Source organism: Ictalurus punctatus, chromosome 7 (assembly GCF_001660625.3).
Source record: "Ictalurus punctatus breed USDA103 chromosome 7, Coco_2.0, whole genome shotgun sequence".
NCBI classification, from domain to species: domain Eukaryota; kingdom Metazoa; phylum Chordata; class Actinopteri; order Siluriformes; family Ictaluridae; genus Ictalurus; species Ictalurus punctatus.
The window spans coordinates 21267045-21290871 of record NC_030422.2 but is presented as its reverse complement, the minus strand read 5'-3'; the positions used below and the strand labels follow the sequence as shown (position 1 = coordinate 21290871).

Genomic DNA, 23827 nt, shown 5'->3' with positions numbered 1-23827 from the left:
ATAAAGTATACAAAGTACTAAAGTTAACAGCAGACTCTTTATCTAAAGCCTGCAAAAACCTACTGATTTAAGGCTTAGTACAGGACAGATCCAGCATAAGGTCATCCAGTGGGAACTGGCTGTGTTTTAGTTGTACAGAAAAGGTTGTACGAGGACATGGTGTGCACTAGTGTAATGTGGTTGAGGGTCAAACTATACAAAATAGCCTTGTAGCAGACACAAGCGAGTAGTTAACATAGCACAGGTTTGTCCCACCTTCAGCTCAATGTGTGTGTGTGTGTGTGTGTGTGTGTGTGTACACGCACAGAGAAACTCACAGTGATAGTAATTACCACCACATTAAAGACATGAGCAAGATCTAAAAGAGTATAACCATTAAACAGCAGCCCTTCACTGGAGTCTCTCACACACATACCATGGGATGGTGATGGCAATGTGGTGGTAATGTGTGATCTCTCTGGCGCCTAGCTGTCATTTGGCAATTTTCTGCACCTGACTTGCAGATACATGAGAAGACAGCACAGGCATGATCCACATAATATCACCTTTCATCACTAACTTCTCATCCTTGACACTACATTTAACTCAACTCACTGTTTATTTAACCTATTTCAAACAATGTGGAATATCCCAAAATGATTTCTAACCATTAACGGAAAGATACCGAGAATACCAGCACACCAGAACATGCTGTCTCAGTCTGCAGTTTAAGTGTGTGGACAAATCAAGCGGTGTGAAGAACATTAAATCTCATCACAGCTGAACAAATAGAGAGCACTGGAACATCTACTCTGTGCTGTATGCCCTCCTTATGCACAGGTGAGCCTTCTGCTCTGTGTGAGTGTGTGTGTGTGTGTGTGTGTGTGTGTGTGTGTGTGTGTATCATTGCGTGTGTGGCAGCATTTGATCCGGGATCTAAAGTAGATTGTTCAGCATTGTTCAAACATGCTGGTCCAGACAATTCCGCTCTTCTCTAAACCTTTCCACAGTTGAAACCCTCAAGTGACCCAATGTGGGTTGCATATTCAAACTGTGGTTACTGAAGTAATAGGCAAAGCGCCTGGGTTTCAGAAACTTCGTCAATGGGAAAATATTTGTCCCAAATATCTCCTCACCCCTACCCATAATTCAATGTTGCCTCTCTGGGGACATGGGGTGCATATACTTTCTCTAGTACCAGTACAGAACATACCCAAGGCTCTGGTTACCCCATAAACTGTGGTTTCTAAAGGAAAAAGCCCAGTGCTGGTTTTCCATTCCTGAAACCAAGCTGAATTAAATAAATAAGTATTGTGGTCTTCTGTAAATTTGCCAGTAACTGAATCAGCATAAAAATTATTCATTACTATATTAAGTCAAGGGGTGCACAGTAACTTAACGTGGTTAACACGTTTGCCTTGCACCTCCCAGGGTTGGGGGTTCGATTCCCACCTCCGCCCTGTGTGTGCAAAGTTTGCATGTTCTCCCCATGCTTCGGAGGTTTCTTCCGCCCCCAGTCCAAAAACATGCATTGTTGAATGATCGGCATTTTCCAAGTGTGTGTGAATGTGTGCAACTGTGCCCTGCTATGGGTAGGCACCCCATAGCACCAACCCTGGGATAGGCTCCAGGCTCCCCAACGACCCTGTATAGGATAAGTGGTATTTAAAATCGTTGGATGGATAGGTGGATGGATGCATGGATGGATATATTAGGTCATCGTTATCACTAATTCACCCACGACTAAGCAATTGTTAAAGGAATTAAAGGCAAAATTACCTTTGCATTGTTAGATAGATGTCAAAACATTTGAGAAACAGATCAGTGGACTCCTGGATTTTGTTGACTGCCCACAGTCATCATAGTTTATGACTAACAACTGCAGGATCTCCCTTCTTTCACACTAAACCACAAACAGCCTCCTGTTACTTCTCTATTTCTCTTTTTCTCCTTTTATTCCTTTAGGAAATACTCATGCTTTCAGTGTGGATCCATTAAATCCTACAAAGTCCACAGACAGTGCAGCACTGCAGGCAGAGCTCCTAGAACTCACAAGACAGATTAGATCAGACCTGGCCATCAGCTCTTTGTTATATAACACATGCCAGGTAGCAGCACCTTGACCTGTGTTTTTTATTTGCCAATGCTATGTCATGCGTTTCATTTGTGTTATCTCTTCAGGCCAAGGGGCAGGCAGGTGAAACGCCTTGCTTATGGACGAGTCATGAGGACCTTCTCACTTCTTTTTACACTAGCTTTAGATCCTGTGTTTTACAAGGCTGATTACAGTTCTGCCAACCCAATCAGTCAGTTGGCATTTGGATTGTGGGGTATTGTGTACAGGACACTCAGAGTAGGGGAACAGGAACCTGAAGAAGTAGGCTAATATTTTCTACTCAGGGTCGAAAAAACTAATTATTCTGGCAATCTTATACAATTGCATGGCGCTTTACGCCTCACCTCTACACACATAAAGCATTTTGAAAGTGTCTCAATGCTTTTTTCCCTGGCAATATTATTATTATTATTATTATTATTATTATTGTTATTGTTGTTGTTGTTGTTTTGCCGCAGCAGGACAGTACAAACAACGGCAGAAAAAATACACACAACCCATGCTGCCTAAGCTAATACATTTTCCAAAAGAAAGAAAGAAAAACGGTAAACATGTGGGTACCTCAAGGGGATGTAATTTTTTGTTTTGTATTTGTTCTGTGTATTTTTCAGCTGGGAAAGTGTTTGCAGTGCACCTTTAAAACTTAGGGTACAATTAAGGTCCTTATGATCTATGTACTATAAATAAGCTTTAAACGATTTCTGCATACACTATTCAAGGAGAAAATGTCCCTAAAGGCTTTCACCTCAATGACGTGCAAAGATACCGTTTGGGACCTTTTTCTGGAGTGTAGAAAAGTGCAAATGTTTTCTCAAATATTTGAGGATTGCGTCTATTAACAAAAACAATTTTTTTTTTTTTTTTTAGAAATATAATAATTAAAAAAACCACCAACAGAAAATGTCTTGTTTTTCTGTCTTGAAACCGAACACGTGGTTATATGTGTGAATAAGCTTTCACTGAAGCTGCTGGATAAACCTGGGACTCGGTGTGGAGGCGCCGATAAGACAACAGAGAGACTCTAACGTCTGACTCGCGATTACTTTTGCACTTATTTCTCCAAAGATAATCCGTTTGTCAGGCAACGACACTTTCAACGATCAGCCCGAGGTGTCAGAGAACTCAGCAGATGCACACATGAGCACTGAGACTGAACTGTGACACAGACGGGTCTGGTTTAAATAGGACCCATAAAACTCACGATGTTATTGCTTTCCATTTGGGTCCTGGTCCACACTGCTTTGTGCACAACCACAATTCACGGGAGAGAAATTCCCGTTAATATATTTAATGTACTGTAAATCTGCTCAGTGAGAGTGAATGAGGCTGTAATAAAAGTTCTGTAGGGAAGAGTTCACTGTGCACTGAGACTCACTGCAGCTCGGGTTATAAAGCACGTGCTTGAGCAATGTAACGAAGAAGTGCTCCAAAAGAAAAAGAAAAGAAAACAGTGCATGCTACTGAAGTCAGAGTCGAAAATGCAGTGCAGACTGTAAATAAATAAACAGTGTTCAAACTGGCCCCAACAACCTGCCACGTTATCACCTCATTTACAGTCGTGTGAGCACACTGGGGGCTGTGTTCCAAACCGCAGAGTAGATTAATAGTTTAATATCGGACCACGGCGTACTGTGTTGACCTACTGCTGAGCACGGTTAGTTGTTTTAGTGATGGTTAGGATAGAACGAAGTCTCTCTCTCTCTCTCTCTCTCTCTCTCTCTCTCTCTGTGTGTGTGTGTGTGTGTGTGTGTGGACTCACTCTTGCAGTGCAGCTCGAGCAGCGCGTGGTACCACTCGTCCTGGTCCGCCTCGCTCTCTGCGGCCACAGCGAAGCTCTCGGCGCGGGTGTACAGCACGATCATGTGCTTGTGCTTGGCGTCGGCGCGCTTGTTGATGTTGAAGCACGTCTCGAGCGCGAGGGCCCGCTTGGGCGCCGCTGCTTTCCCGCTGCGGAACTTCTTCTCGCTTTCGTAGTACTCCAGGCGGGCCGGACCACGCTCTGAGGCCGCGCGCAGCACGAAGTAGCGCCGGTGCATGGACTTCTGCTTGCGGAGGTATCCGCTCTTCCGCACGTCCTCGCAGCTCGGAGCCTCGCTCTCCATTGCGCTCTGTCAGTCCTGCACTGGCTTCATTCATTCACAACTAGCTCGCGGCGAGGGGTTTCTTGCTCTCCTGTCCCTCCACGGAAAAGTCGGCTCGTCGTGCACGCGACGGCAAGAGACTCGGTCATGCGGCTGCTTCCATACAGTGTGTCCTCTTGTTTCAGGAGAGGGGGGGCAATGTCATCAGTCAAACGGCTCATCAAAGTGTGTAAAGCTGTGAGAAAGTCTGTCTCGCTGTTTATCCAGGACTGAGTGGCTAAATCGCATTAGTGTTTACAGTAGGATAGTCTACATCGCCTCTGCTGCTACTGCGCGGCCTGTCACTCATCGCCCGTCCCCTTAGTTAAAGAGTGCGCGCGCGCGCGCGTGTGTGCATGTGTACGCGTGTGTAGGCACCAAAGAGGAGGGGAGCTTCACGAGACCAGGTTGCCAACCAGAATCAGATTTCTTTGGCAGAAAACATTACCTTTTAAGTAAACTTAAGTGTTTTAGTGATAACCGTTATCAATTTGCACAAACCGTTGCACTACTGAAAACTTTCACTTCTACTGTACTGACACGAGGGTCTAAACGACCGTCTATAAGCAAGGCGTTTGAAGCCTGTATATCTCAGAATACACTATCTGCATAACAAAAGTGAAGTGTTGCTTACGACCCATTTGAAGACGTTTCCTTCAGTCGCTTTGCTTATTAACGCTACACTGCGACCTCTGCTGGAGATTAAACTCCATACAGACATCTATTTTGATAGAACTGCAGTCATGCTGGAATAATAATTTAGGCCACATGCAAGGTTTACAGTGATACCTTTCTCTTTTTTTAATTTCCACTTTAAAGCTCTAAAGAAGTGCAATTACATTCATAACGCAATGATGCCCCACCCCAACAGATAAAAATATAAATGCAAATCTTATAAATAGATATATTGCATGAAATCCTGAAGCAGCAAAATTCAAACTGAGGCTTGATTTCCATAATGTAACTTATACAATTAGATACACGTTGACACGAACAAATGAATAGTTTCTTTATGCATACGGATACTTCCTGTTACAAAGACATTCTAAATGAACCAATGCAAAAATATTGGAAACGAAAGGAAAAATTGTACATGAAGCCTGACATTATTTGGTCCATAAAGATGAGTAATGCAAATAACACTTTGTGCGAAATTACCAAAATTGCAGTACATTCAGGCAGCGTCTTGCTCATGAAGCGCATGCAGGCTGATGACGTACAGACATGTATGCCTCACATACATATACAAACAAATGATTAAGTCGGTTTCTCCTATTAACATGCATTTGGAGAGTTGCCAAATGAGAGCTAAATAAAATTTGCACACTTTGTATTAATAATATCATAATATTTGAAGCTCAAGTTGCGTGCTGCCATTTTTCAGTGTTTAATTACTACAACTTGATACTTGGGTGTCTTTGCTAAAATGCAAGCCAGTGCAGGCTAAAAGCTAGCAATGATTTATCAAGAGTACAGGGCAGGAGGTTAAAATCATCTCTGTGTGTGTGTGTGTGTTTCTGATATTGCCACTTGCTATCTGGCACCATTAGATAACTTATTTGAGTAAACATGTATGAAATGAACACACCCACGCACAAACATTAAAAAAAGAACACAAAGACACACATGCTCACAAAGAACTTTGATTTGTAGTGTGTAGTGCAAAATGGTGCACACAAATAAGACATTCACGCTTACAAATACGTACAGACTCAAACAAAAGGGATCCATTCTTTAATACACACACACACAGACATTAACTTAAACTCAGGAAAATGGGCAGTCCTTGTGTGTTTTCCTCCCTTATCTGATGGAGGAAGTTTCCTCAAGGCATGGAAATGGCATCATGCTTTCTGTCTCTTCCACATATACCCACAATCCCCCTCTCTCTCACTCTCGTCAAAGGGACGATGCGATCAGATGAAAGGGTTCAGTGACGTTCCTCTGGTGGGGTAAACCGTCCCCTGAGAGAACACATGGAGAGAACAGTAGTGAACTACGCACAGATGTGCTCATTAACACACATACACCACAGACACTTTCACCACACACTCAAGTCACTCACAGAATACATTTGGCCTAATTTTAGATACCAATATAGTCATTACATATGGTATAAATAACTGATATTACATCAGTTAATCACTGAGCTGCATATTAAATCCACCTACTGAAAGTCTATACTAAGTTATGCATGTTCGCTAACCAATTTAAATGTGTCTAATTAAAGTTATGGCCCAGAAAGGAGCAGAATGGAAAACACATTGATACATTACTAAACAGCAGCAGATTGCAGAAGTCTACTCACAGTAAACGGGTTGACGGACATCGACCGCTGGACTTTGGAGGTAGACTCCAGTGCAGGGAAAGACGAGAAACCTGCAGTTGATGAATTTACAAATCACATCCAAGACCCAACACAACACCGGAGATGTATTTGCCATTAATAATGAACTAAAGAACTGAATTAATAATGAAGAAGGAAATTGTACATACTTTATAATATTTCAAGATTATATCATTTAAGCAAAGCACCAATCATTTAGCGTGCTTTCTTTGTGCCCATGCACATGTCCACAACCTGACTGAAGTAGAATGAATATGGGTGTGGCTGACCTGCATATTTGTAGATGTATTAAATGATGCATATCCATGTTCAAGTTGTTGAAGTTTGAAAGTAGTTGTACTGTTATCAGCAAAATTATATTGAAATTGAAACCATTAGATTAAATTTCTGTTTATAGATTACTAACATTAGCACACACTCTGATCACATTGATTAAGTTTCATTAAAGGACTAGTTATTTTCATTTGACATTTATATATATATATATATATATATATATATATATATATATATATATATATATATATATATATATATATATATATATATATATATATATATATATATCTCGGCACTTCAGAGACACCTACTGGTATACTAGTTTTCACTCCTAGACTGTTTCTTTTACTATGATCCTAATCTTAAATACCTCGGTCTGTACTAAAATTACTTTTATTTATATTTTATAAGCCTTTTCACTTTATAAGTAGCTATTAAGTAGTGTGAAGAAACACACCTATTGAAAAAAAAAACACTAATATGTTGAAATACTTATAAAAACACATTTTACAATTAGGCTACTGCAAAAAAAAAAAAAAAATGTAACACATACAGTACATCATTGATATAGCCATCTGGAAAATACATTACTGTGTATTGACAAGAGGAAATGCATTAGACACAGGCTCATTTAAGACCAGATCGACCATTTAGCTCATGATTGATGGTCAGGAGGAGAAATGTCTGAGCTCACCATTTGTCTCCTGATTATTAGCTGGGTCATGAGGAAAAGCATTCTGGGAGGTGGGAGCAGGAAAGGAGGCTGAGTGAGGGAAGGCAGCTGAAGGAGACGGTGACACAAGCGTACTGCTGTCACCTGTTAAAAAGGAGAAAACTTTACAACAAAGTATTTAAACAAAAGTACTGCAGTCACCATGTTTGTACTCTACTGGTTGATCCAGGTCATCCTGCAAGCCCCTTTGTTACATTAAAATCCAATGTACTCATAATTACTATGATCTTACTGTGTAATAAAGATGTGCACTGCTACACCATTATGGCAGGGAACGTTTCATTGAACATACTTTTTTATCTGATTTAAACATAATGCTATTTGCGATTGCCTCTTAAATTACTTAGAAGTTATTTGTATTCTCTATTCTAAGGGTTTCTTTTGTTCCACTGGTTTGTATTATAAGCAAATCAGGAGAAATCCTGTCTATAACATGGTCTTTTCTACCTGAAGTTCAGTAAGGACCCTGTTTTAATTTGTGAATCTAAGAGTTGAAGACAAGAGCTACAATCATAAAAGTAGATGGTGACGGCAAGAAAAACAGCCCTGTCGTCAGACAAAACAGCTGTCATATTTTACCACTGAGTATTTCTTGACCACTGGCTTGGCGACCTGCCACAGCACCGCTGCCACATATCATTTTTACATTCCTGTGCAGGGACTCAGACCACTGACTGCCTGCATACTGGGGTTGCCGATAAATCAGGTTTCATAGCATGCTAATTCTTTTTTTTTTTTTTTTGCTTTTTTTTTTCAATTCCTTATGGCTTGGTCTATACTGAGTGGTAGTTGATCTGTAGTCATATTGTGTCTCTCAGGTTCCTTACGAAAGGTGATCTCATCATATGCATGACCACATGAATTTAAGAAGTTTATTTCATTGTAATATGAACCTTCAGCCTGCGCTAAACCAGAAAACCATTCCCAACCATTATTAACAAAGGCAAGGAACTCTCTAAGGTTATCCAAATTAAGGCTAAAAAAAATCACAGTATGTTTGACGTGTGCAATATTTTGTACTTGGTGTTTCATTTAGCTGTTTATTCAAAAATCAATCACTTAGATGTTCTTGTGTTACGGAAGGATACAGGTTAAGCTTGAGGCAAAAATAATTTTTGGATTAAAAATGATTACTACCATCCAATAATTTCTCTTAATCTGGGATTAAAGAAGTAGTCCTGTGAAGCACCCTGTGTGTGTGTGTGTGTGTGTGTGTGTGTGTGTGTGTGTGTGTGTGTGTGTGTGTGTGTGTGTGCGTGTGTGTGTGCGTGCGTGTGTGTGTGTGTGAGAGAGAGAGAGAGAGAGATTTGGTAACACATTTAATCACCAGTCTCATTGCAAAACTGAGATGAGGCTCACCTGTGACCGTGCTGTTGAAGGGGTTACTAGGGGATAAAGCAGGCTGTGAACTGCTGGCTGTAGAACAGAAGGGGTTTGGGAAATCTGTGGAAAGGAAAAGAAAGAGAGATGCTTTAATTAAGATGCTGTTTGTGACTTTTGAATTAGCTCTAATTGGGTCTAATTACATAATCTGTTTACATAAAATGGAGCTAAGGTTCTAAAGGGCAAAATGATTACACTTAAAAACTGTACTAGATTTTAAGATTGCACAGAAGCACAACGGACTCTAAAATAACTCTACATCTCAAAGCAATTTATATAAATTATATCAGTATAGATGAGATTAATTATACAGTCATGTGGGAAAAAAACTGCACCCCATGAAAATTGTTGGCTATTTTGAAATATTTGATCATCTTTGAAACAGTAAGTTCACCTCAGAAGCTAGTATTGCCTTCTTTAGCAGAAATAATTTCTTGTAAGCATTTTGCATAATTTTCCACCAGGCTTGCTGGAATATTTCACCACACTTCCATATGTCAGATTCTTTCAGTTGCAAGATTTTTGAGGGTTTTCCTGCATGTACTCCCTGTTTCAAATCCCCCCACAACATTTCAATGGGATTCAAATCCGGCTTTGACTAGGCCATTCCCATAACCCTCCATTTCTTCTTTTTGAGCCATTCCTTGGGGATTTGCTAGTGTGCTTAGGATTATTATCCTGATGAAAGGTCCACTTTCAGTTCAACTTCAACTTTCGGACAGATGGCCTCGCATTACCTTCAGGCACTCTTTGATATGATGTGGAATTCATAGTTGAATCATTGAATGCAAACTGTCCAGTCCCTGAGGCAGCAAAGCAACCCCAAACCATAACATTTCCACCACCGTGCTTCACAGTTGGTATGAGGTGCTTCTCCTGAAAAGCTGTCTTTGGTCTGCACCAAAAATGTCTGCTATTACTGTGGCCAAACATCTCTATCTTTGATTCGTCTGTCCAGAGCACATTAATCCAAATGGCCTGGACTTTGCTTATATGCTTATTGGCAAACTGTAGTCTTGCAAAGGCTTTTTCCTGGCTCGCCTCCCATGCAGGTCAAATTGGTGTAATTTCTTTCAGATTGTAGAAGCATGCACTTTGACACCAACAGTTGCAAAACTTACTAGCAGATCCTGTAATGAAAATGGGGTTCTTGGAGACTTCTATTTGCATCAGATGGTCTGCTCTTGGGCTGAATTTGCTGGGATGGCAGTCCTGGACACATTGGCAGTCATTTGAAATCTGTGCCATTAGTAGATTATTTTCCTTACAGTGGAATGATGTATTTCAAATAATTTGGAGATCTTTTTAAATCCCTTGCCAGACTCATAGGCATCCACAACCTTTTTTCTGAAGGCCTTACAGAACTCCTTAGATTCTCTTTAGGTTTAGGTATGATGACACTAAACACCTCAATAACAAAGGGAACACCAGACACTAGATATGAGAGGGGTATAAATAAGACAGGTTCCACCTGCACTCCCTAAGCAGCTTCTAATCACTGACACCCAATCTTGAACACCTGATTAAAATTTTATTGATTTGAACGTAAATGAAAAATGTTAAATGTGATAAATGTAGGGGTGTACTTAGTTTTTCCATGTGACGGATCTGTTTTTTGCTCATTTAAATTGTGAAAATTACTACAAAATATAAATTTTATGTATCATTAGATGGAGTGTATCAACTTTATTAATAGGCACTGTTTTAAAGAGGATCAAATGTTTGCTTATCCTAATATGTCAAAAAACAAACAAACAACAATTTCCGTGGGGTGTAATTATTTTTTCACATGACTGTATATACATGTTTCAAAGAGCTTGTAGCAGAATGTGCAACTAAAGTATATATATACACTGTACTCCAGAGTTGGGTATAACGCGTTACTGTATTCTAATTACTTTTTCTGATAACACATTACATTTTAAATGTATGTAATTTGATAACAGTTATTGTTACTTGAAGTACAAATTTATTGTTAAGAAAACAGCATTAAGTAAAATACATTTTTAAAATAAATCATGTTTTGCGCGGCTGCCAGGCGCATATCCTGACCTGGGCATTCAGGGCTGTAGCCCCAAAGATTTTTTCTTTAACCCTGAATAATTCTCCACTTGGACTGGTTTGTCACTACGTAACTGAACGTCAGTAAAAGTAGACTACAGTGTTGGTTGAAATTTGTAAAGTTGTAAATCTTCAGTGAACAGAGGTGAGGCCAATCAGATAGGATTTACAGGAAAATATGTGGAAACACTCATGTCTTATTGACTGACAGTCTCTCAATTCTGCCAAACGCTGGCGCACAGTGTGATGATAAAATGGATATACGCCGATTTTATTTATTTTTTTAACCAGTAAAGGGGTTGAAACTGAAACATCCTTTCATGCTGAGTAGGAAAACAGGGTGTGTAAATGTCTATATGAGTTCCAGTTTATGTGAACATGATATGAGCAGAGCAAGGAAAAATAATGCACTTTGCATGGCACTCTAACATAGTTGTTAGCGTTAACTTAGTTGTGGCACCTCTTGGCTAGCGACAACAAACTAGCCTAGTTAGAAAAGTTTGATATTTTATCGGTCTGGTAGTTCTACAAACAGTGACAACACCCGAGGCAGGTTTTATGATAAATCCAACTTTTTTGTAGTGTATAAATATAGTGTAAGTTTTGAAAGTAACTTTAAAATAAAGTAATTAGTAATCTGATTACTTTTTACATGCAGTAATCAGTAATGTATTCAGATTCTAAAGTAGTAAGTCATCTGTAGTGGATTACTTTAATTTACCCAACACTGCTGTACATACACATGCACACACACATTTTGCGTAAGTATATGCATATATTTGCATAATTAATCACCCCCCCCTTGTGTGTGTGGGGAAACAATATATTATGCACATTTATTTACAAATACAAATCATTCACCCCAATTGCTGAAAAAGCATATATTAGTTCTGGTGCAACCATTTGCCATCAGAAATCTCATCATTAGTTGAATGAAGTCGATCTGTGTGCAATTATATAAAATTATATAAACGCACCCATTCCTGGAATACTCCTAGAGCACATACCTAAACAAACAGCATCATGAAGACCAAGGCACTACCAAAACAAGTCTGGGGCTAAACAAATATGGATTTAATGGTGCTCTGCAATTCTAGAAAAGTATCAAGCGAGGTTTGGATACTTTTCTAGAGTATGCAAAGCACCATTAAATCCATTATTTAAATATGGAAGAAAAAAAATATGGCACAACCAAACCTAGAGGAGACTGTCCAACAAAAATCAGCAACAATGTATAAACAGCTTTAGTCAGAGAAGCAACCGTGAGATCAAAAAGTTTAAACGAGGGATAAATACACACACTGCTAAATAATTAACTCACTTGCAAATGTCTGAGAGGCTGATGTAACCTCTGGCACACCTGGAGAGCTTGAAAAGAAAAACGTATGATCAGATTCAAAGGCAAAAACCAAACTCCATTGCACCAGCACAAAACAAAAAGGAGCTGCTTTGTTTAACGCTTTAATAATTGAGTAATAAGTAATTCAGCCCAGTAATTATGTACCTTGCAGGTGTGGAACTAGAAGAGAGTCTGTTGCCAAACAAGGTGCTGTATTGCGGAGGGCCACTAGAAGGAGCTGTGGATGCAACTAAAAAGACACATCAGTGTTGAGTCATCATATAGCCCTGTCTCAAAAATCCTCCCTGCAAGCTTCGCCTCGCCTCGCCACTCCACCTCCACTTGTATCTCAAGACCGTTTGAGGAGAAGTAAAGTATTTTACAAACCCCTTGCAGCGTTCAGCATCAACGCTCATCCTTAAAGGTTATTTCTGATGTGTTTTTAATGTAATATAATTCTAATATATGGCATTTAAGTATATCACTATATTGTTACAAAATCCTGTCTTCGAAAGCTCTTGCTATAGCATTTGAAGAATCCATGGTGAACTGCATGCTCTAATGTAAACTCTTTCCTGTGTCCTGTAGAACAGTTTGGCAGAGCGAGGCCTGATATTCCCCTAAAACTTTTATTAACAATTTCATCTATCTTTCACTTATTTCTAAATCATCATTTAAGCAACACAATGCACATTTGGAGGAAAAAAAACCCCACGATTATCTTAGAATGTATTTATCTCAGAAAAATACACACAAAGAAGCATACGCGCATGGGACAACTTTACCTGTGGTAGGCGTGTCAGAAAAGGCCTTGTCGAGTTGAGACACGGCAGCATACCTGTCCTGAGAGACAAGTGGTGGAGCCTGATGGCTTAGTGCACTAGGGGTAGAACCGAGACCTCCAAAGTCCAAACTTAGAGATTTAGGGACAGTCCTAAATGGTGCTCCTCCTCCTGAGGATACCGTGCGACCTATAACAGTCACAGCAGCGGATCTCAGATCAAGTCCTGACTACACAGTGACGTACTGTCCCTGTTTCAATACACCCGATTTAACTGCTAGCTCCTTATTTGGTGAAATGTTGTTTGTCAATAAACCAAATTTCCATCATAATAATGCAAGCGGAAAAACAGGATCACCTCACTGGTGCATATTTTCATGGTATAGCCATTTGGTAACTGTGAAAAAATAGTTGGTTTAGAATTACTGCTATATCAAGCGTCATGGTTAGGCACACGCTCCTGTGATATCAAATCTAAACGGCTTCTTTCATTTTCTTTCAAAACTGAGTGTGTTTGCACTCTCGGGTATAGCATTTATATTAGTCATTTGCTCTTCTCTGTTACAGCAGTAAATTTGGTGAGTCTGGTATTTAATTCATTCTGTTAAGAGCTTATTGATTCTGTTAAATATATGAGATTTTTTGCATAATAACGTGTCAACTATGATTCATTTCTGACCATAAATACAGCAACCGAGCAAGAACAGGAGAAAAAATTGGCTGATACCCAACTAAAAAAGCAATACACCAGCATCAAAGTGAGTTACACCTGCACCTGCATACAAATAGAGCCCTAAAGCTTCAGTAATAAAAGTCAGACTAATTGTATATAATGTAGTGCCATCTTTACAGCCACAGGTCTTATATTTGAGGGTAAGAGCACCATAACCAGCCCATGTGCCAGCCTATGACAAATGTAGCAGCATGATAGATATTAATAATAAAATTCCTTCAAATCTATACAGTTCAGACCAGCATCGTTTGGAGCATTTTCCTCCTTCAACATACAAGGTGTGAATACGTCAGTGACCTACAGAATGTGCCAGTAAGGGCCACATCCTAAATATATCCAAGCTGTAAAGCCTTTTTTCTATTTTTTTGTCAGAGAACAGAGTCTGTCCTTGACCTGTTGGTGCTGCGAGGACGTGCTTTGAAGTCCGAGAGTGGAAGCTGTGCAAAGCCAGACTCAACAGCATTCCATAGCTGACACGGCCACCATTGGCATTTAGATTTTGAGTCACATATCACTAACACTTCACACACTGTTTCTCTCTGTCTGAGATGAACATGGTACATTTCAACACATACGGCGCACTGTGTGACTCAGTGTGACAGTCTAGAAGAACCTCTGACTGAAGAACAAAAACCATGCTTTTTAAAATAACCATGCTTTTTAAAATAAACTGTACGATCATGCAGGGAACACAACATATAAATAATACAGAGTTCTTCCTGTGATTACTCTACTCGCCCTATCAGTTCCATATTAGAGGTCAGTAGACAGATAACTGTCATAGAAGTGCATGCACATGCAGACATGCTATCAAAGCTCAGCAGCTTACCTAGTGTGAAGCTGTTTTTGAAAGTGCTACTTGCTGAAAGGTTGAAATTAACAAAACTTAGAAATAGTATACTTAAAATTCTGGATGTATGTGCATGGCTTTGTGTACTTGTGTCTGCGTCTGCATAGAGGTGTTCACCTGAAGGGCGTGGAAGGGCAGGGAAAGAGGGAAGGCGACTCTGCGGTCCCATTCCTGGATAAATTGTTCCTGGTCTCTGCCTCTCCATCCCACTTAACAAGGAATCTGAGAGAGCAGAGGGGAAGCTGTCCGTTGATAAATGATATAGAATGAATCACCACAGTGAGTAGTGTTTGTAGAACAAAGAGACACAAACACGACATAACGAGATAGAGAGAAGAGGGGTGAGAAGAGCCTAGAGAAGAACAGAGCACAAGAGAAAAGAGGAAAGAAGAGAAAAGACGAGGAGAACAGAGGAAAGAGGAGAGTAAAAGAAATGTGAGGTGATGAGACATGGGAGGATGTGACAAGGGGAGTGGAAAGGAGGAGTGGAAGGAGAGTATATGAGAAGAGATGAAAGGAGAGGAGACGAGAGTGCATGAACAGTGCCTTTAATAGTGTGGTCTCTGAAGCTCTGAGATCGAGTGGGTCGAGCTGTGAAAACCTCTGTACGAACATCAGCTGGAGACACAGCCGGAACTCTATCCCATGATGGCAACTGAGCCTGGGACTGCCAAACACACACACACACACACACACACACACACACACACACACACAGAGAGAGAGAGAGAGAGAGAGAGAGAGAGAGAGAGAGAGAGATTACTTTCAAATTTGTACAATAATAGAAACATACTTTGTTGTTTTTTGCCCATTATACATAATTTTCCCCACTACAGGAGTAGACAAAGTACTACACCCTCAATTTTTTATAGCCAGCCTAATTTTTTATATACATTTTATCAATATTATTGTCTTTGGTAACATTCCAAACATTCCAAAAAATTAAACGTGAAAATTTTTTTCCAGGGTTGGGGGTTCGATTCTCACCTCTGCCCTGTATGCGCAGAGTTTGCATGTTTTCCCCGTGCTTCTGCTGTTTCCTCCACAGTCCAGAGACATGCATTGTAGGCTGATTGGCATCTCTAAACTGTAGTTTGTGAATGCATGTGTGAGTGTATGTGATTGTGCCCTTCAATGGTTGGCACTCCCATGTCCTGGGTGTCCCCTGTTTTGTGCCTTGAGTCTCCTGGGATAGGCTTCAGGCTTAAGCGGTATGGAAAATGGATGGATGGATGGATGGATGGATTTATCATGTTATGTAGTTTTTTGTTGCATGGGACTGTATCGCTTTGTCCATGGTATATCAGAATTCATGATTTTATGCCGTTTTCCTGTCTTCACCTGAACGCTACAATACCCAGCATGCAATAAGCGGAAGAAATCGAGTGGCCTGCACAGAGCCCTGACCTCAACCCCACTGAACACATTTGGGATGAATTGGAACACTGACTACACCCCAGGCCTCCTCACCCAACATCAGTGCCTGACCTCACTGATGTTCTTGTAGCTGAATGATCAAAAATCCCCACAGCCATGCTCTCAAAATCTAGTGCAAAGCCTTCCCAGAAGAGTGGAGGTTATTATAACATAATGGGATTTTCAATAAGCACATATGGGTGTGATTGGTCAGGTGTTCACATACTTTTGGTCATATAGTGTATGTCTGGTCATTACATGCTAGACCACCACTTAGCATCATTAGCCACCGACACGACACCAAGACATAAGAATCTTCTAGAGTTACATCATTTGAAAGTGTTAGTTTATCTGCATAACACTCATTGTCTTTTAGTGCTAATCCATAATAATAAATGGATTAAATTTACATAAAGTCAAGCTGAATAGTCAGATTTTAATCAAGTAGTTCATTTGATACACAAATCACAACTCTTTCTAACCAGGATAGAAAACTCTTTTTGTTTACAAACATTAATGCGGTCTCTACACCACTGAACAATGATGGATATTTCTGAGTGTGCAGCCAACACTTCAAACCGGAGTGTAAGGTTGCTAACACAAAGGTACATAATCATGTAGCATTACTAGCTAACATTATGGTAGCTACTTGTGTTGTTGATAACTTCAGTTATTTGGCTCAGTGTAATTCTGAAAGCTCTCTGCTTTTCTGGCGCATTTCTTCTTCTGTATATTCTGAATTGAACATATATGGTTGCATGTCACTGTGTAACAGTAACTAAAAAAAAATCCTCATCCGTTGAGTCATTTCTGTCGCTTGAGTAATCCATTCACTCCATCTCAATTTACCTACACAGCAAAGTCATTGCTTATTAGCAGTAGCCACATAGCTATATTGCTTCCCTGAACATAATATTATCTAGTGAGCACTGCACACCATTCCCCCATTCCCCCTTCTGCCCCCAACCCAAATATACACCATAATCTTTATCCATCCATCCATCCATTTTCTATACCGCTTATCCTACACAGGTTCACGGGGAGCCGGAGCCTATCCCAGGGGACTCAGGGAAGGGGGGCACCCTGGACAAAGCGGGGGACACCCTGGACAAGGTGTCAACCCATCGCAGGGCACAATTGGATGCACATTCACACACCCAATCACATGCTACAGACAAGTTTGGAAATGCCAATCAGCCTACAACACATGTTTTTTGGAATGGGGAGGAAACCGGAGTACCAGGTAGAAACCCCCGAAGCACGGGGAGACCATACAAACTCTGTGCACGCAGGGCAGAGGCGGGACTTGAACCCCCAACCTTGGAGCTGCGAGGCAAACATGCTAATCACTAAGCCGAACACAAGCAGTTGTATTGAGTGTCATTTTAAGTAACCACTTTTCAAATAGAAACATGATGGAGGCAGTCTGGTATTACCCAGAGACAGAAAAGAATTTCTAGAATTTCTATGTATATACAAATATTTTATTTAGTCATTTTTTAGGGCCTAGTCAAATTACTTTACCTGTGCCTATGACTTTTGCACAGTATTGTATTTTCTTATTTCAGTTTCTTATTGTTTTTCCTTCCATCTCTATGATTATCTCCAGTTCTCTCTCCATCTATCTCTCTCACCAGAGCACGTGAAGTCCGGGCTGCAGGGTTCAGTGGGTTTCCAGAAGGAGTCTGAGCAGGAGCTTGAACCCCTGTACTCCATGCAGGCTCTACATCCCTCCTGCCTTTACTCTTAGAGAAATGCCTACAAAATTAAGATATGCTCCATAAGGACATCCAGATTACAAAGAAGTCACTCATAGTTGAAATCGAAGACATAATACAACTTTAACATAAAAAACTTGACCAGACTAACCATTTCTTCCTCTCATACTTATCCTGAAGAAATTCTTTAAACTTCTGCGAGTCACGTGGGTCAAAAGAGCCATCCGTCTTTGGGTCGAATGTACAGAGCCACATCCTTTTCCCAACCTGCATTCCCACAAAGCAGAATAGTGAGTCTTTAGATTCCCATTCAGCTCATATAATCATGGAGTATAATAAAGGGAACCGTAAATAAAACACTTCCTTCTAAATATTTGGTTATATACATACACACATCCACTATGATTTATCCAATAGTAACATCATAGTCGTACAATCATTAACTTGTCCCTTTTAATCATATCTATCATACATATCTGCTACAATCACCAGCTTTTTATGCAGGAGGAGGAGATGGAATGACTCAGAGATTTGTGACCTGCATTTCAGAAGTATTATAACAAAAAGAGCTCTCACCAATAAATCATTCACAAGGGACTAATGTGGTAAAGAGTGAGAGGCTTTTAGTGGTATTACATGAGGTGTGTGTATGTGTGTATCAGTAAACGGGTGCAAGTGCACGTAATGTGAGCGTTCTGCTCACACTACAATATGAGGGCCATTACAAATACTCCATATCTACCCTTGTATCTCTACTCAATATTTAAGCACTAAACAGGCCGGTTTAGCCTCACGTGACCTAGAGCTCGCACCCTCCTGACCACACACACAGAGCAAGTAACTGCCACATTCCTCAAATACACTTTATGTCATCCCAAAAGTCCAGTCTAACTGCTCAGCATGATGACAGAAACTCTTTTACACTCATTACTATGGCCTACTGGTCACAAACTATGTGCACCCTGCATGTAATTTATACAACATATTCTAGTAGTGTGGATTTTTTTCTCATGCATAATGTATGAACAGTTTCATAGTGAGACCAGAGAATGTTGTGCACCATTAGAGCAGAGCTCAATGTGCAAATTTATGTAAAAGGCCAAAGAACTTTGAATCAAATCAAAGAACACAATCATTTTCCTGTTAAATCCACTGTGCATTTTCATTTGTAGGATTAACCCCAGCAGGGATACATAATCCTTTCCAACCAACTGCCACCCTAACTCGTACTTCCAATCATAGCTTTAGTCCTATTCAGACTGGATTGAATTTATATGGGTACTCTTGCATAATTCTAACATTTGCAGGTGTTACACAGAGACTTTTATTTCCACCCAGATCAGCAATGTCAAGAGTTTTTCTCCATCTTCACCTGAGAATATTACAGACCACTGTTTTTAACCTACTGTTTTTAACACACACACACACACACACACACACACACACACACACACACACACACACACACACACACAAACAATGAAGATGTCAGATACTAAATCATGTAATGTTAGATGCTGTTAAATAAATAAATAAATATAAACATATATTATCCATTAATAATCTCTATATTCAAACTACGCATGCATACATGAGACATGTGTTTATAACACAAAAATCTGGGTTTGTAGGGAAAACAACCCTGTGACAACTTGGTCCTGGTGTGTTAATTTAATGTGCCTGGACCCGAGAGTTTTATCACAGGGAGATTGTGTAAAAAAAATTTTTTCAAATATTATTACAGACATCATAAAATGAGTCATTTTGTCCAAACAGGGATTTTGAGAGGTCTATTAGGTACTCCTATACGATTCATGCAGACATTATTCCGTTGTAGGTATTTAGACCAAATTTTGACCAGTAATGTATGTTATGTGGTCATTCATTTTGCACCAAGGAACAAATAAGATGTTTTTTTTTTTTAAATGGCCCTCTTGCCACATGACATCTAAACAATTAGACACAACATTGATCTCTTGATCTGTTAAAAACATTTCAAAATAATAAAGAATATCAGCACCTTTTCTCAAGAAGAGATTTGCTATTTAGGCTACCACTCAGCCCTTAGATTTAATATGATTCGTCTTACGGTCTTCACTAAAACATTGAGGGCGTGTCTATTATATGACCACGCCCACCCAATTTACAACACGTCGTCTGCGTGCTGGAGTGCCCGCCACTTACCTCGTTGCCATGGTTTTGCAAAAATTCTACTTCCTGTTGGGAAAAGGTTGTCATGGAAATGGACTTGACCCTGTGGGGCGGGTTGAGCCCCCTCCTGGAAGAAATAAGAGAGATAAAACCGCTTGGATTGAATTGATAGACTAACTGGGAACAGAAGAAGACGCATTAAAAAGGAGAAAAGTGACGACGCATTTATTTATTTGTCTACAGTTTGGTGATATGTGGGATGTGAAGGATAACATTTCATTTCAGAAAATGCAACCGTGAAGATGAAGGAACCAAAATGTTTGAATAAAATAACAAAATCTGGTACCCCAAAAAAAACAACAACAACAACAAAAAAAACATAACCGTGAAAACAGACCATGGTGCGATGAATGTTTTTTTTGTGGAACAGCTTACATGACAATATGAGAAAGTGAAATGTGAAATCTGCGTGTCTAATCTTGTGCTGCATTAAGCGGGCTTGCTGACATGCAGGGGAAAAAAGGCTTAATGATGTAAAACCTGAAACCGTGACGAAATGAAACGTTGCACAGGCGCGATGAGGGGGCACGCCTGAAAAATGACAAAGTAGTAATTACCGCTTGAATGAAGACGTAAACACTGAAAATCATCCTCCGAGTCTCTGGTAGCCTGCTGTGGGGTAGGGTGAGAGGGGGCTTGCCTTATCTATGATCATAGTCCCTACAGCACGTCGCCTACTACATCAGGTTTGATCAGGCTTAAGCACTGATTGAGGACTGAAGTTAACACGCATAATCCTCCTACAATCAGACTCACAGGCCTGTGCGTCGTTATAACAGTAATCTTAGAGATGACATAACATCAGGAGGTTGTGCATAAACGTTAGGGTACTTACAGCATTCCGGAACATGATGTGCAAACGAAGCAGCCCACCGTGATATCGGTGTAAGTTACACCAGGCTGACCGCACTCGAAGCAGTGTTTGTTGGGCCCGGTTTGCGCGAGCTCCCGGACCTTGCGGGCGCAAATCTCCTGGTTGTCCCGGTGTTTTCGGTTCGACATGCTCGTGTGTTGGTTGCACACACACAGAGAGAGAGAGAGAGAGAGACAGAGAGACCGCCTGTCAGGGATGTCGAGTCTGCAGCACGGAGACGTGAAGTGGCGCTCCGTTACACTGCACTCAGTTCCTCCTTCGATTTACTCCGCTGCGTTTCTCACGTCCGCCTCATGAAAGCCGCTCTGCGACTGCATAATCTTCAGACGATTTATCTCAGGGATCTCCACATGCATATTTCAGATGCGCAGTCACCGAGTTGTCCACTTGAGTTTTTTATTTTATTTTATGTATTTGTATTTTACTAGCCTAGTGCATATTTAGTTTTCCATTGCCACCCATAACCAATAGTCCAGAGCGCGCTTTAAAAATCCGTGTTCGCTTTCCGCTTAAAACCTGTCCTGAGATAGCCTATATATATATAAATATATAAATATATATATTTTTTCCTCCTTGCGTTTGCCACGCATTCATGACCACCGTGTTACATGGTTAAAGCTCATGAGAACCCGCCCGTCCTTCCACGAAAACACGACGCTTTGCTGGAGCGGTGACAGAAATCTGGGCTCGGAGTACACAAAACAGCGATACATGAAGCGCACAGATACTCAGGAACAAATGAACAGCAACAGGATGCAGTAGCTGCCAAAAACAACTGCGATATAATAGACCAGGGAGTGAAAATCTTTTTGTTATTGTTGTTGTTGTTGTACCTCTGCCATCCACATTGCTGGTGTGGAGATATATATATATATATATATATATATATATATATATATATATATATATATATATATATATATATATATATATAAAGAATCAAACACTTTTGAATACATTTAGCGCATCTATGACACTATGCTAACAGTCAAGAGTAAATCTGCTTGTTCTGCTCGTCATGTAGCTAAGAAAGCTGTGAAACTGTCCAATGGCCACCAGATGGCGTGATTTGATTGCGTTTTTACCTTCACAATTCGATTATAACCGTTTCAAATCGTACATACGACATACGGTATTTGTTATAGTCTGTATTTCTCTATATATAGCAAATAGTAGAAAGAGAACCACATAAAATGTGGTCATGTGTATTCTGTATTTTACATTTGTACACACAGTAGTGATGTGTCGTTCATGAACGATTCGTTCATTTTGAACAAATCTTTAATATGACTCGGGAACAGCGAGTTGTCTCAGAGAGTGACTCGTTCATTTTTGGCCGCGCATGCGCGGCAACATCCCCATAGGTTCAGTACAGGAAACGGAAATGATTAGTTCATGTCTCGAGTCTTCGGGTTTGAGTTGTTCGTTCATCACGTCACAGCCCCAGTACAGACTGCATTCAGACTATTGGGTGAACTATGAACGAACGACTCGAATCTGAAGACTGGAGAGGTGAACTAATCATTTCTGTTTTCGGAGAACAGACGTGATAAATGTGACAAATGTGAGAAAACGACTCGGACTGGGAGGTAAGGTGAACTAACAGGCTGCATAGCCTGAAGACCCAGCTAAGCTATTAATTCATCTTTTATGTTTCTCATAATTTGGCCTTGGTTGCATTAGCCTATAGTTTATTTTTTATTCCAAATGTGATCAACGTTTGCGTAAGTACTAGGCCTAGATGTGTTGGGGAATTTAACATGTAACATTTTAATTATATTCTGCTGAAATGAACTACATGACTTGAAGTCAGTAAAATGATCCAAACTTCCCATCACTAACACACAGGGCCGCCCAGGGCGTCAGCATATTTGGGGCACGGCCTCACTGAATCCGATTAACAGTACCAAGCCACATTTAATGCTCCTTCTGTCTTTTATTACCTCAGAAAAGTTCGTTTGGTCAAACTGGCTTGTTGGCGCCCCCTGGTGCAAGTCGTAAATAAGCGGCAGAGTGTGCAAGTCGGCAGCATGACACTCATCACTGGTGAGGGTTTTATTTATTGATTTTTTAATAACATTAAAAAGTACATCATACTTATCAGTCATCACCGTTGGTGTGTCTGTGTGACTGTAAAGTGTATGTCAGTGAATTAGTTTTTTACGGCATTATGGACGATAATGATCAGGGCATAATTTTTATGGTAATACTGCTGACGTATTTCCTGCAGTAATAATCAAGATTGTTAATTGAGATGCAAAATGAAGCGACAAAAACCATTGGGAGCTCAACCATATGACAGGAGCGTCTCAGCAGTCTGGCTGTGATTTCCATTAACCATGACATTCCTGGTCAAATCTCATATGACGTAATTATTAATGATTTTGCAGCAAGGAAGGCCAGGGAGGTAGAATTCAAAAAGCACACATTACTTGAAACGAATGCATGTACAGCACAGTGTTTCAATTACAGTAGGCTATATACTGCATTGTTATTTTTGTATTGTTATTCATGTTTATCTTTTTTTTTTTAATTAAATCTTAGCACTTGCTTTGTATTGAGCATATAAGGTAAATTTGTGCTTATATTCTTTTTTTGTGGTTATGCCTATCCACGATGGGTAGTTATTGGTTTTTCATGTTTTATTTTATTATTTTTATTATTGAAGTATGAGAATGAGAAATGAGTGTAGTATTTTGGGGGGATGGGGGTGACTGTAGCTCCTCTGTGATCTCAGGTGATTCTCTGTGTGTGGTGTCAGGTGGAGCGCAACCGGTTTAACCAGTAGGTCTACACTGCACATGGAGATCTTAACCAACTTGCCTCAACAGTTCAAGCGAATAAAGCCAACTGTAGACTATGCCAAAGCAATTATAATGGATAGTAA

General features: G+C 40.1%; 2 protein-coding genes across 5 annotated transcripts in view; both read right to left on the bottom strand.

Annotated features, from left to right (window-relative positions):
• The window catches only part of si:ch73-335l21.1 (insulin receptor substrate 1-B), a 52221-nt gene extending 47668 nt beyond the window's left edge, over positions 1-4553 (bottom strand). The window contains exon 1 of the mRNA XM_017471646.3: positions 3855-4553. Within this exon, the coding sequence (XP_017327135.1) occupies positions 3855-4197 (343 nt within the window). The 5' untranslated portion in view covers positions 4198-4553. The remainder of the gene's footprint in view (positions 1-3854) is intronic.
• Positions 4554-5211: 658 nt separating this feature from the next.
• Positions 5212-21718, bottom strand: agfg2 (ArfGAP with FG repeats 2). Of its 4 annotated transcripts, XM_017471647.3 has the most exons (14): positions 20902-21718; positions 20040-20133; positions 18007-18122; positions 17772-17895; positions 15268-15388; positions 14839-14943; positions 14701-14733; positions 13143-13328; positions 12523-12607; positions 12340-12386; positions 8934-9017; positions 7536-7658; positions 6524-6594; positions 5212-6179 (listed from the first exon to the last, which is right to left on the bottom strand). In XM_017471647.3, the coding sequence occupies exons 1-14, from the start codon at positions 21066-21068 to the stop codon at positions 6132-6134; spliced, it is 1404 nt and encodes a 467-aa protein (XP_017327136.1). In that variant the 5' UTR covers positions 21069-21718; the 3' UTR covers positions 5212-6131. The 4 variants fall into 4 exon arrangements, with proteins under 4 accessions (XP_017327136.1, XP_017327138.1, XP_017327137.1 ...); XM_017471649.3 differs by lacking the exon at positions 13143-13328; XM_017471648.3 differs by lacking the exon at positions 14701-14733.
• Positions 21719-23827: the final 2109 nt, after the last annotated feature.